General features: G+C 45.4%; 1 protein-coding gene across 1 annotated transcript in view; it reads right to left on the bottom strand.

Moving 5' to 3' along the window:
• Positions 1-15,000, bottom strand: part of LOC145405784 (roundabout homolog 2-like) — a 288,900-nt gene that overhangs the window by 259,775 nt on the left and 14,125 nt on the right. The window contains exon 2 of the mRNA XM_080277020.1: positions 1,463-1,468. Coding sequence (XP_080133146.1) covers positions 1,463-1,468 — 6 coding nt within the window. The remainder of the gene's footprint in view (positions 1-1,462; positions 1,469-15,000) is intronic.

Here is a 15,000-nt window from a genome sequence, read left to right as displayed (position 1 = left end):
AAAGCGAGAGAGATTAGGAGGATAGGAAGGGTAGGTAAGAGAGAGAGGGTAAGCGAGAGAGAGAGAGAGAGATAGGGGCAAGATGGAAGAGGTTGTTTGTGATGGGAAGTGGGAGAGAGATGGTAGGGTACACGAGAGAGAGAGAGAGAGAGAGAGAGAGAGAGAGAGAGAGAGAGAATTTTCAAGCCGACTTTCAGTTTTGGGTTCCTTCTTCCTTGCACAAAAAATCATATTAATACTAGGACACAGTAGTAATATTATTAGTATTTGGGAGAAAGAGGTGCAAGTTTGGGGGGAGGGCAGCGAAACGGCAGGGGACAGGGCGACATGGAGGCGATTTGTTTGTGGTCACCTCTTTCGGAATACATAGATATCGAAGTTTGAATATTCCCGGGTCCAAAAGAACAAGAATAACAAGAACAGCCACACCAGCAAGAACACTAACAATAACAGCAAAGAAAATAACAACACGAACAAGAACAGCGACAACAACAACAAGGCTCACAAGACGCACTTTCATCAATCAGGTCCAAGGATTCACCCAGGGACAGGGCCGCTATGAATGTGCAATTTATTAACTCTCTCTCTCTCTCTCTCTCTCTCTCTCTCTCTCTCTCTCTCAGCTGAAATAAATCGTCTTTGGTTACCTGAAATGGACCACTAGAGTTTTCCCGACCGTGAGAGGGTTAACTTGGCCAATTTTCATCCATTAGCAGATTATAACCCGAACCTAAATGGCAGAGCGAGACGATACTACGGCACCTTTCCATGGCACTTCTTCGTGACTAGCATCTTATTCCAGTGTCTATCTTGAGAGAGAGAGAGAGAGAGAGAGAGAGAGAGAGATTTACGCTTTATACCTCTCCCCCTCCTTGCCTCCCACCATTCAATCTTTCATTTTCTCCCTTCCACCCTCCCTCCCTTTCTCCCTCCCTTCCTCCCTCCCTTCCTCCCCAACACATTATCTTCCCCTACAACCTCCCATCCTCCCTCCCTCCCTCCCTCCCTCCCTCCCTCTCTCTCTCTCTCTCTCCCTGCCTCCCTCTCTCTCTGTCTCTCTCTCTCCCTCCCTCCCTCCCTTCCTTCCTCAATGCCAGACACATTATCTTCTCATCATCTTAATTCTTCCTTCCCTCCATCATTCTTTCCCTCCCTTCTTCCTTCTTTTCCTCCGTATCTTCCTCTCTCTCTCTCTCTCTCTCTCTCTCTCTCTCTCTCTCTCCCCTCATCCTCTCAGACACATTATCTCCGTTTACCACCTCACTTCCTCCCTTCTTCCCTCCCTCCCCTCATTCTCTCCCTCCCTCCAACTAATAACCTCCCCTTCTCAATTTGGTGATCTTTTTTTTCTCTTTTTTCTCCCCTACTCACTCTTCTTTATATTTCTTTCTCTCTCTCTCTCTCTCTCTCTCTCTCTCTCTCTCTCTCTCTCTCTCTCTCTCTCTCTCATTTGCATCTCAACCCTCGCCTCATTTACTCTTTTCCTTTCAATTTTCATTTTTTTTCCTCTCTTTTCCCTTTTTTCTCTCCCTTCTTTTCTCCTTATCTTAACGATGCTTCCTTCATCTCTCTCTCTCTCTCTCTCTCTCTCTCTCTCTCTCTCTCTCTCTCTCTCTCTCTCACCCAGGGTTGGAAGAGGCAATCAAGGAGACTCTTTCTTAATAGCTGACACCTTAGGCCTATCAGGTGAGAGAGAGAGAGAGAGAGAGAGAGAGAGAGTCCATACACCAGAGGCCACAATATAACTCCAGGATCACTAACACTCCACAAACAAACACAGTACCACGCAAACACCGCAAAAGCACCAGGATAAAGCAAAATAAAACACTTCACAAACACACAGCAGTCACAAAAACACACAATATACTCAAGCCAAACATTATTCACAGGCACAAACACACGCAACACAGCAAACACAGTCATACAACACTTAAACACACATGCACAAATTCACAGAAAGACACATGATCGACAAACACGAGCCAACTCAGCAGCAAAACACACACACACACACACACACACACACACACACACACACACAGCATAGAGATACACTAGTCTGGACCCCGTTTTGTATTAAATAGAGAGAGAGAGAGAGTGAGAGAGAGTGGGACAATCTGGTGGGGTAGAGAGTGTGTGTTTGTATGGAGTAAATTTAGAGTGGATATAATTCACGTGATAACGCCACACGGCTTCGCTATGATGCTTCCAATATATCCCTGGCTCTCTCTCTCTCTCTCGCTCTCTCTCTCTCTCTCTCTCTCTCTCTCTCTCTCAGGCCACACAAACATCCCAGGTCTGAACAGAGGATATTACTACTGACAACAACCACGAGAGAGAGAGCTGGGGGCAAAGCTAAAGGGGGGGGGGATAGCTATGGGGTGCAGCTAAGTGAGGCAGCTAAGAAGGGGAAACAAGGGGGAAAGCTAAGGGGACAGCTAAAAGAGGACAGCCCAAGCAGAAAGCTAAAGACAGCAAAGGGAGGGAAATGGAGGAAAAACTACGAGAGAATAGCTGAAGGTGGGACTGCTAAGACGAAAGCTAAGGTGGCGGGTATGGGGGAAGCTAAGGGTGGAAAGCTAAGGGTGAAAAGCTAAGGGAGGGGCAGCTAAAGTGAAGAAAGCTACAAGAAGGCACACACACAAAGCCCCAAAACAATAACAAACAAAACTCATCCTCGCCTCCACCTCCCAGGGGGGTCGTCGCTCCCTAAATAAAAGCCCCCTTGTTCCCCCCCTGTTTACATGTCGTTCCACAGTCGTTCCACCCCTGTTTGCTTGTCGTTTCGCAGCCGTTCCGCCGTTCCTAGGATCCCCCGTGAGCCCTTACCATCCCGGGAGAACGAGCGAGCGGGAGTGGGTGTGTGGGTGTTATCTGATGCGGTGCTTTGGTAGTGTTTGTGTGTGTGTGTGTGTGTGTGTGTGTGTGTGTGTGTGTGAATGCATGACAGAACAGGCACACCTACAATTAAAAACCTATTTACTTCTAATGCATACAAATACGCGAAAAGGAATCAAAAAGGAAGGAAGGAAGAAGGGGAAAGAAGGAACGGACGAAGGAATATAGGATGGATGGAGAGAGGGAGGGAGGGATGAAGATAAAGAAAAAGAAACGAGGTAAAGAAAGAAAAAGAAAAAAAAGTGTAAGAAAGAAAAAGAAAGTGGAAGAAAATAAAGTGAAAGAAAGAGAATAAGCGAAAGAAAGTAAAGAAAATGGGAAAGAAAAAGAATGAAAGAAAGAAAATACAAAAAATATGAGACAAAGAATGAGCGAAAGAAAGAAAATAAAGAAAAAAGAAAATTAAAATTAAAAAAAAGAGAAAATAAAAAAGAAAGAAAAAGAATGACCGAAGAAAATATAAAGCAAAAGAAAAATAAAGAGCAAAAGAAAAAGAAAAGGCGAAAGAAAGAAAATAAAGAGAAAACGAAAGAAAAAGAATGAGTGAAAGAAAATAAAGAAAAGGCGAAAGAAGAATGAGGGAAAGAAAATAAAGAAAAAGCGAAAGCAAATAAAGTGAAAGAAAAACAATGAGTGAAAGAAAATAAAGAAAAAGTGAGTGAAAGAAAAAAAGAACGAAAGAAAAAAGAATGAGTAACCCCACCAACATCGCCATTACAGTCGTTTCCCCCCCCCCTCTCACCCCCTCTTCTCCCCCACCCCCTCCCCCAGCCCTCCCCCACCCCAGTCTCGCCACACAGACCCTCGCATTTTACCTCCTCCGTCGCCCTGTCTTATTAAAATCTAATTCAATTAATCAAAAGTGCACGTATTCTCTCCTGGACTAATGAGCTCAGAATCACTAGGTAATTAATGATAAGCCAAGAATTATAATGAACTACCTCCGTCACGCCTGATCAGTGGCCATGCTCAGTGAGTGGTCCTCAGAGCAACGCATACAAACAATGGCGCCTCACACCTCGCATACCCACTGCATCACACCACACAGCCACCATCTTTCACCCTTCACCCTTTCAAGTTACCGACACGCAGACTAGAGGCACCAGAGTCAATGATAAGAGATAAAAGAGTTAGTAATGCGTGAGGATAACACGGTAAATGACTGATCTAACAGGCCACTGAATTAACTTCATTTGGGATCGCTCAGGTGATAAACAAACTCTCTTACCTGGCCTCCCCGTGATGCTACTTCGGGCCAATCCTCCTTCCTACTCGCTCTCTCACCTCCTAAGATCTTGCCCTCACGTCTCTTGCACAAACAAGCACGTAAATCGTCGATAAAACACCACAAAACAAACAAAACTAACAAAACGCGCGACCTCCACATAATCCAAAGGCGATGGAGACTCGAATGTACACATGGGCAGGCGGGGCAGGTGTGGGGAGTGACGTCACGGGGTCTCCACCAATCAGAGAATTTGTTGATGTTCCTATAGGTTAACTCGATCGCTCCCACCTGCGCTTTCGGCTAATCTTTATTTTTGTACGGTTCTGCGATATTTGAAAGCGGTGCGACATAGATAATACTTAAAGACAATGCGATAGAGATAAATTATTCTCTCTCTTTCGAAATATGTTGAGGTGTTCATCATCATCATCATCATCTCCACGAGAATCCACTGCAGGATAAAGTTCGCCCCACTCCATCACCACTGAGATCTGTTCTCTCTCTCTCTCTCTCTCTCTCTCAAGCACACACAACGCACGCACACATAACACACGCACGCACGCACAACGCACGCACACACATCTCATGCACAAACAACGCACGCACGCACACACAATGCACGCACGCACACACAACGCACACACGAATATAACTCCACACGAACTTCTCTTTGCCTTAGTTACAATCCCGAAGCTGCAATAGAATACTTAAGTTGCATAGGTCAGTTGACGAGTTGCAGTGTTGTTGTTGTTGTTGTTGTTTATAGGGAGTTGTGGTGTAGGATGACTGGCGGTAACTGAGGTGATGGTGATGGTTTTTGTTGTTGTAGTAGTAGTAGTAGTAGTAATAGTAGTAGTAGTAGTAGTGGTAGTTGTTGTTGTTGCTGTAGTTGTTGGTGTTGTTGTAGGAGTGGAATATTTGTCGAAGATTAGGTAAGGGTGTTGATGATGATGATGATGATGATGATGATGATGATGATGATGGTTGTTGTTGTTGATGCTGCTACTGCTTATGCTGCATGACCTACTATCGCAGAGGGAGGAAACTAACAGCACAAAGGACAGCAAACAGCAACAGACCAAAATCTTCAAATCCAGAAAGCTTATTACAGAGAAGAAACTATGGTATCTATTTTATGAGCCAAAAATAAGGAAAGGAAAGCAAGAGAGAATGACTGCCGTTCCTGTTCCTGTTGCTGTCATGCCCTTGTGAGAACTGGAGTGTTGCAGAGGTGTTGCAGAGGCGTTGCAGGCGGAGCAATAATTGGCGTCATCACTGTTGCAAAGTTGGAGGGAACTGCATTGGTTTGGTGTTGGTGTGTTGCAGAGAAATTATTGGCTGTAGTTGAGAGAGAGAGAGAGAGAGAGAGAGAGAGAGAGAGTGAGACAGACAGACAGACAGACAGAGACAGACAGACAGACACAGAGACAGAGACAGAGAGAGTGTCAGCGTATGTGAGAGACAGGTTCTGAGTCATATAACTGCACCTCTCTCTCACACACTCTCTCTTTCTCTCTCACTTTCTCTCCCCTCCGCTCATCCATCACCCTAACCCTGCATCTCTCTCTCTCCCTCCCTCCTATCTTTATCCAGGCTGTCTCTCTTCTCTGCCATTACTCTCACTCTATTTTCAAACATTTTCTCCGTTATATTCATGCTTGCAATCATCAGAAAATCTCTCTCTCTCTCTCTCTCTCTCTCTCTCTCTCTCTCTCCCTTTTTCACAAACTTTCACACTTCGTCATTTTCACAACCCTTCCCTATATCTCACACTTACGCAGCCTCTTTCATATTGTCACACCCTTTTTCACATCATTCACGCTTTTCCTCCCTCGCTCCTTATTCACACTTGCTTACTTTCACAGCCTCTTTTACCCGTTGGCACTCTTTTTCATACTTTCACACCTCTTCACACTTTCACCCTATTACACTTTCACGCCGTCTTTCACACTTCTCACACTTTTACACCCTGTTTTACACGCTTTCACAGACTCTGTCACACTTTCACACCCTCTTTCACACTTGCACACTCTCTTTCCTGCCCCTTACACACCTAAGCACCTTCTTTCACACACCGTCTCCTGCACCTACATCATTTCGAATTTCTTCCCCTCTCTCTCTCTCTCCGGCCTCTTCCCTTCTCTTACACTCACAAGTTCTCATTCCTGTCACCTCTCTCTCTCTCTCTCTCTCTCTCTCTCTCTCTCTCTCTCTCTCTCTCTCTCTCTCTCTCTCTCTCTCTCCCTCCTTCCTGTCTCTCTCTATTGCTCTCTTTCTCATCATCCCCTACTCTTACTTTCTCCTTTCCTCTCTCCCTCATACGCTGTCTAATACCTTCTCATTTACCCTTTCCTCTCTTCCTCTTAGCTGTCTCCTATACTCTCCCTCTCTCTCTCTCTCTCTCTCTCTGACCTTTCCTTTATTCTTTCCTTCTTCTCTCCCTCCTTTGCTGCCTGATCCTCTCTGTTTCTACCTGTCCTCTCTCTCTCTCTCTCTCTCTCTCTCTCCCCCGTCTCTCGCCGTCATATAACCCGGATATAGCGACCGCCTCAAGAACACATGTTTTGGGCATAACAAGTCGTTCCTGCCATAGGGACTCCACCAGGCCCCACTACCCAGCAAAATACGACCTTGGGGAGGGGGGGAAGAGGGTCGTTTTTTGCGTGAAATGTCAGAGATAAAGACCCAGTTGAAGAAAAGGGAGTTGGGTTGGGATTGGTAGTTGGTCAGGTGATTGTGGTTGTGGTGGACGTGTGGTGGTGGTGGTGGGTGTGGTTGAATGGTGAAGGTGGTTGTGGTAGGGTGTGGTTGTGAGTGTGGGTGATTGTGGTTGTGGTAGGGTGTGGTTGTGAATGTGGCTGACTGTGGTGTCTGTGGCTGTGGTTGTGAATGTGGCTGACTGTGGTGTCTGTGGCTGTGGTTGGGTGTGGTTGTGGCAGGGTGTGGTTGTAAGTGTGGTTGACTGTGGTGAATGTACTTGTGGTAGGATGTGGTTGTGGTTGTGAATGAGGTTGACTGGCGATCCTTGAGACCTTGCATTTGGTGATTATAACTGATTAGCCTCTCTCTCTCTCTCTCTCTCTCTCTCTCTCTCTCTCTCTCTCTCTCTCTCTCTCTCTCTCTCATATAATGCCTGTAATCTTCCTCTAGACCATATCTGTATCATACTAATCTGTCATACTGTAGGCTGGAGATTGTAGTTGTGCATGCTTGAGAGACAAACATTTACCGCGAGACAGGAGATGAGACGAGAGGCAGAGGAAATCTGAGGAGAGGAGAGAGAGGAGAGAGTGAGTGAAATATAACACCTATTCCCTTTAGCATATGTAGAAGAGAATTCCCATCTGATATCATACAGACTCTCCCGAAGACTGCACACACGTAACAGCCTTCACATTTTTAAGATCTGAGGTAACTGCATGCTGGCGGCGTTTGTGGAAGAGAGCCGGAATCTTAAGAGCTGTTTTGATGGCTGCTGCGTGGCTGTTAAACCGGGGCAATGACTTGTTCCAACGTCTCCCTCTACATACCTCCACGATTGCTCTCTCTCTCCGGGGTCTCAGTGGAGGGGATTGAGTCTGTATTTACCATGATTCTATCACTAATTCACCTTGATGGAGATTTTCGTCCATTTGCCGCTCATTTCCCGTAGCTCAGAGGCGGAATCTGGCTGTACCAAGGCCCTACATCCTTTCCATGGCACTTCATCGTGACTAGCATCATACTCGCAAAGTAAATCACCGACAAAAAGGTTCCACGCAGCCTCCAACGTCACCTAAAACACATCCCTCAATCTCAAGTAACTTTCTGAATCTTAACACAGTCTTGGATTCTCTAAACTTCGCTCGTAAGGCCTGGAGAAATTCTGATTCGTATTCTTAGTTGTCAGTCAAGGAGAACCGAGAGAGAATGTGCAGTTCGGGTGTCTTGATGGCTTCTGGAGTGCCCGTTTGGATTTCTGGTGTGTGTGTGTGTGTGTGTGTGTGTGTGTGTGTGTGTGTGTGTGTGTGTGTGTGTGTGTGTGTGTGTGTGTTTGGAAAGGGTGTTTGGAGTGTGTGTGTGTTGGATGCAGGGTTGGTGTGGGGGAGGGGGAAGTTGGTGTTGGGGAAAGTTAGAGTGTGTGTGTGTGTGTGTGTGTGTGTGTGTGTGTGTGTGTCTGTGTGTGTGTGTCTGTGTGTATGTGTGTGTGTGTGTGTGCGCACGTGTGCGTGTGCGTGCGTGCGTGCGTGCGTGCATGTGCGTGTGCGTTTCCCTGTGCGTCCAAGTCGTGTGTATGCATGCTAGACTATCTCAGCAACCCACGAAGTCCAGCGAAGTCTATGAATATTTCCCCTTCTAAGGAAACGATGGGGAGGGCAAGCAATATAAGGTAATTCGCCAATCCTATGTAGGGTATCCAAGCACGTTCGTCTTCTCCCCTACCTCTTAGTGTCTCCTTCCCTTCGCTTCAATGTGTCTGAGAGCGATTTCGTTGCGTCCTTGGAAGAGGCCATCTGTCTGTCTCCGTCGCTTCTCTATCTCTTCTTGACTCTCTCTCTCTCTCTCTCTCTCTCTCTCTCTCTCTCTCTCTCTCGCTCTCATCTTCCCACAATCTTTTCTATCTAATTTCTGCCTCGTCTTGCAATTTATGTGTCTCTCTGCCAGCCTCCAGTCCCATCCCATCACCCTTCAGTCTCTCCCTGTCTCTTCCATCTCCCGTTCTATCTATTTCCCATCTCTTCTGTCAGTTTGGCGCTATCTCCTGTCATTGTGTCATCTCTCTCTCTCTCTCTCTCTCTCTCTCTCTCTCTCTCTCTCTCTCTCCATCAGCTCCCCTACCCGTTCCATCTACCTCCCCTCTCATCTTCCATACTAACAGTCTTCATCACTTAACTTGCGTCCCCCTCCTCTTCCTCCTCCTCCTCCTCCTCATCTTCACCCTCTTTTTCTTTCTCTTCCTCCTCCTGTACATATCCTCCTCTTCTTCCTGTTCCTCTTCCTACTCATCCTAATCTTCCATCTGTTCCAGGCTCGTTCACATCTCCTCCTCCTCCTTCTCCTCCTCCTCCTCTTCTTCTTCTTCTTCTTCTTCTTCTTCCTCCTCCTCCTCCTCCTCCTCCTCCTTATTCCGTGTGGCTGTTTACGGTATCATATGTTCCTCTTATTGCCATCTTAGCGCCCCCACAACACGATTCCATAACATCCTCCCTTCTGTGTCCTCTTCCTCTTCTTCCTCCTCTTCCTCTTGCTCCTCCTACCCATCCTTATTCTCGTCATCATCATCATTATTATCCTCAGTCGTCATCATCATCATCATCATCATCATCATCATACCTACTTAAAAATTTCTCACTCCCCTTTGTCCTCCTACTCCTCTTCTCCCTCCTCCCCTCCTCCTCCTCCTTATCCTCCCCTCCCTTACCACCATCTTTTCCCCCCTCCTTCTTCTCATCCTGCTTCCCAATCCCACTTTTTCTCTCTCCTCCTCCTCGTTCTCCTCCTCCTCCTCCTCACCACTTCACTCGTGTTTGCCTTTCAATAAGAGTTTAATTAGATTCTGGCCTCGCTCACACCACCTTCCTTTCTTATCCCTATTTTCTCACTTTTTGCTCTAATCTTACATTCCCCTCACTTTCTGTTTTCGTTTTGCGTGTGTGTGTGTGTGTGTGTGTGTGTGTGTGTGTGTGTGTGTGTGTGTGCTTTCTTCTCCGTATGTCTGCCTGTCTGTCATTGTCAATCTGTTTTTTTTTCCTCTCATTTTTGCTTTCTCTTCTCATTAACTCTCTGTCTGCTGTTTCTCTCTCTCTCTCTCTCTCTCTCTCTCTCTCTCTCTCTCTCTCTCTCTCTCTCTCTCTCTCTCTCTCTCCCCTACTTCCCTGATTCTGCATCCAATAAATCTCTATCTATTGCTTCCTACATTGCTCCACATTTCCTTTTTATTATTATTCTCATTCCTTCCTCCTTTATTTTTCTCTGTCTCTCTTTCCCAGTTATTCATCCCCTTCCTCTTCAATACCCAGTCTCTTTATCTATCTATCTATCTATCTACAGTATTTATCCATTCATCCATCCATCCATCTATTTACCTTTCTATCTATCTGTCGTTCTATGTGTCTGTCTGCTTCTCTCTCTCTCTCTCAATACTCGTCTCTCTCCCTCTCATTCGTTATCAGCATTTTTCTCTCTCTTTTTGTTCTTCCTCTTGTTATCTTTCCTTCTCCCTCCCTCTTATTCCTTCGTTTCCTCATTTTTCAACTTCCTCCCTAATCCTCTCTCTCTCTCTCTCTCTCTCTCTCTCTCTCTCTTATTCTCCTACTAATTCTCTACCCTCTCTCACTTCCTCTTCTTTCCCCTTCCTTCCCCTCTCCCCACCTCACTCAAATCACCTCCCTTCTCACTTATAACCTTCCCTACTGCTATCCTGCCAGTCTCTCTCTCTCTCTCTCTCTCTCTCTCTCTCTCTCTTTCTCTCTCTCATATTTAAGCTTTATCGCTATTGGCCGCCTTTGCATATTAAACCAGCTAATACTCTCCTCCTTTATCCATTATTTCCTATGACTTAACTTTTTTCCTTTCAAATTTCTCTCTTTTTTACTTTTTCGTGGACCCTTTTTCAGTGGGGTAACTCTTTCTTATTTATTTATTTTGATGTAGTTCCGGTCAAAGTACCCTAAAGCACAACAGACGGATGGACAACGAATATGCACCAGACAAGGGCAGACAGACAAAAGACATAGAGTTGCGGTGAAGTGGAGAGAGACGTGAGCTCTTGACTAGATGGTCGCGGGTTCGATCCTAACTATGAGAGGGAAAATATGTGAGGATTGAAAGACTATAGCATCGTGTTAACTGCAACTTCACATGTTCCCACCGACACCTCACAAAATGAAAAAAAAATTAACACCGGATCTGAGTGTGGTATCCTTGTCGTATCACAGTACAGGTGGTGGGTATGAGTGTCAAAGTGGTGACATGTGAGGGCTGCAGGTGATCAGTATTCTGTTGATATATCGTAGGTGGATTAGTGAGACTCGGGAACGGGCTTTTTAGTTTGTGTACAGTGTTGAATGCATAAATGAAAATAATAAAATAGAAGGATAGAAACACACACACACACACACACACACACACACACACACACACACACACACACACACACTAAAGCGCCTTGTAACGAAGTACTTGTGCGGTGGTGGTGCATGGCGATGGTGGTGGTAGTTGTGATGGTGGTAATGATGGTAGTTGTGGTGGTGGTCATGGTGGTAGTTGTGGTAGCGTAATGGGTGTGGGTATTGGTAGGTGAAGAGGCAATAGCAGGCAGAGACAGTAACCGTTCAGTACCCCCCCCCCTTTTTCTAATGACATACTGACTCTGTTAATGACAATGGAGGGATTTTGGCTAGTGGGAAAAAGTGACCATTATCCACACACACACACACACACACACACACACACACACACACACACACACACACACACACACACACATGTATTATGCATTCTTCCTTGCTTTACCATTCATACATGCATACATACATACATACATTGAGAAATACACATGCAACAAGAAACCACTCACACTCGCTTCTAATATGAGAGATAGAGATAGATAGATAGATAGATAGATAGATAGATATATATATATATATATATATATATATATATATATATATATATATAGAGAGAGAGAGAGAGAGAGAGAGAGATTCCATATTTACTCAACATACATGCTCTCCATAACTCTACCGCGACCCCCCCACCCACCCACCTCACCAATCACAGGTCTGCGTTTTAATCGGTACCTGGCCGATGGATGACCTGGCTTCTGAAAGGTTACTGTTATTGTTATCGACACTGTTACTGTTCTTTATATTTGTTCTGTTATGGGCTACTCTCTGTCTCTGTCTGTCTGTCTATCGTTCTCTGTCTCACTCGTCCTCTCTGTCTCTGTCTGTCTGTCTCTCTCTCTGGCTGCATTGAGGCTTATATCCGAACCCAATCGTCTTCTCTCGTCTTATTCCTTTTCTATCCCCCCTCTCGCTCTCTCTCTTTTCCTCTCTCTTTTTCCTCTCCTTTTTTTGTACTCCATCTCCTCTCTATTCTTTCTTTCTCACTCTTCTCTCTTTTTTCACTCTTGTTCCTTTCTGCCTTTCCTTTCTCTTTCCTTTCTCATTTACCTCTTTTCTTCGACTCTCTGTCTGTCTGTCTGTCTGTCTGTCTGTCTCTCTCTCTCTCTCTCTCTCTCTCTCTCTCTTTCCTTCGTTATCCTCCAAGGCCATTTCTCCTTTATTTTCACTTTCTCTCTCCCCTCTTTCCCTTTCACTTCCCCCTCCTTATATACTGTATTTATATTTTACAGCGCTCTCTCTCTCTCTCTCTCTTTCTCTCTCTCTCTCAGGTTAGTCTGTATTGGTGTTACAAAGAGATACATAAAGATACATGGCGTAAATAGGGGTAATTCTCTTCTATGAGAGAGAGAGAGAGAGAGAGAGAAAGAGTGAGAGAGAGAGAGAGAGAGAGAGAAACATGGAGGAAGGAAGGGAGGGCAGGAGGGGCAAGAGAAGTGTAGCTGCTGAGTCAACAGTCCCCTTCCCCTCCCCCTTCCCCTCCTCCCTTCCCCTCCCCCCTTCCCCTCCCCCCTTCCCCTTCCTTCCCCTCTCTTTCCTTCTTCCCCCTTTTCCCCACCAAACATCTACACACACACACACACACACACACACACACACACACACACACACACACACACAAACTCCCTCACTCACCTTCCTTCACCTCATCGTCTCCCCCTTGCCTCTCTCGCAATCTCCCCCTCTCCCCCCCTTCCCCCTTCTCTCTCTCTCTCTCTCTCTCTCTCACTTCCCTACCCTCCCAGAGCACAGAACAAACTGCTGTGTATAAATATGAGAGCAAAAGAGAGCGGTGTGGATCAAGAACAAGAGAACGAGGAACAAAAATAGAGAGAGAGTTAAAGAGAGAAAAAGAGAGGGGGCGCAAGGGAGAGGGAGGAAGAGAGAGAGAGAGAAAGAGAGAGGGGGCGCAAGGGAGAGGGAGGAAGAGAAAGAGTACGGAGGTAAAAGAGAGACAGAAAGAGAGAGAAAGAGAGAGGAGGTCAAAGCAAGAGGAGGAGAAAGAACAGAAGTGATACCCAGGGAGTAGGACAAAGGCAGGAAAAGAGTAGTGGGAAAAGAGAGAGGAAGGAAAAGAGAGAGAAGGAAAATAACTCAGAAGACAGATGAAGAGGAGGTTGAGAGAGAGTGGAAAATATAGATGAGAGAGAGTTTGGAAAAGAGGGAAAGAGAAAAGAGACATGAAAGGGAAGGAACAGAAAATATAAGAGAGAGAAAAGAGGCATGAGAGAGAGAGGGGTGGAACAGGAAAGCTACGTGAGAGAGAGAGAGAGAGAGAGTGAAAAATAAAGAGGAAGAAAGTCTCCCACTGGAACTGGTTACGGATAAGGGGATTAATAGAGAAAGTAAGAGAGTGAGAAAGTGGGGCATGGATGAGAGAGAGAGAGAGACAGAGACAGAGACAGACAGACAGGCAGGCAGACAGGCAGACAGAGAATTAAAGACGGAAAAGAAAAACATGTTCAGGGAGAGAGGATTCTTTCTTCTTCCTTCTCTTCGATATATTAACCTCCTCCTCCTCCTCCTCCTCCTCCTCCTCCTCCTCCTCATCTTCCTCTTCCTCCTCCTCTTCCTCCTCCTCTTCCTCTTCCTCCTCTTCCTCGTCTCTATTTCCAACCTAATCCTCTTCCATTATTCTCACTGCAATTTTTCTCTTTTTTTTCTTGCTTTTTCCTTCCGGCATTCATTTCCCTTGTTATTCTTCTCTTCCTCTCTTTTCCTGTCCTCTCTTATCTTCTCTCTCTCCCTCTTTTTTCTCTTCTCTTCTCTGCATCCTTCATCTCGTCCTCATTCTCCTCTTTTCCTCTCTTCGGTTCCCCTCCTCTTGCCTTCCTCTTTCCCCACCCATTTTCCTTTCTTCCACTCACTCCTCTTCCTCCTCCTCCTCCTCTTCCTCCTCCTCCTCCAAACCCTCCTTAAAAACCTTGGAGGAAAATGTTTATAGGTAGAGAAAGGAGAGGAGTTTCGGGTCTTTCTCCTCTATTTACCTCCCTTACCTCCAGCCTCAGAGATGGGGCACGAAAACAGGGCAAAATAATAACAATAACAATAATAATAACAACAACAACAACAATAATAACAATAATAATAGTAGTAGTAATAATAATATGGACGGTAATAATGATAATAATAATAATAATGATAATAATAATAATAATAATAATAATAATAATAATAAATCGAAATACCACAAACCTCAAATACACTTTTATTTTCTATTTTTTTTTACCATCAATTTTACCGGATATGAAACTAGAATTGGTCTTGATATTTGCTCGATGGGAGGGAAAATTCTCTCTCTCTCTCTCTCTCTCTCTCTCTCTCTCTCTCTCTCTCTCTCTCTCCCCACCAAAAACACCACCCCATCACTTTCCTTTACCTTCTCCCCCTCCCTCTCTCTCGCTCCCCCTCTCTCCCCCTTCCCTTCCTCTCTACCTTACCTTCTTCCCCACCGTCTCTCTCTCTCTCTCTCTCTCTCTCTCTCTCTCTCCCATTATCAACATCCCCAAACGTCACTTTATTCCACTTTGGGCAAATGAAAACCCGAGCGAGTCAAGGGTCGCTTTATTGCACACGACGAGAGAGAGAGAGAGAGAGAGGGGGGGGGGACGGAAAAGTAGGATGGGGGAAAAGGCAGAGTAGGAAGAAAAGGAAGACAGTAAAATGAGAGAGAGAGAGAGAGAGAGAGAGAGAGAGAGAGAGAGAGAGAGAGAGAGAGAGAGATGAATACAGACTAACATGTGAATGGAAACTTTCTTTTTTTACTTC

Source organism: Coenobita brevimanus, chromosome 68 (assembly GCF_032717465.1).
Source record: "Coenobita brevimanus isolate Jiangsu-jjx chromosome 68, ASM3271746v2, whole genome shotgun sequence".
Taxonomy (NCBI): Eukaryota; Metazoa; Arthropoda; class Malacostraca; order Decapoda; family Coenobitidae; genus Coenobita; species Coenobita brevimanus.
The sequence above is the reverse complement of the archived record's forward strand: the minus strand, read 5'-3'. Positions and strand labels throughout refer to the sequence as shown.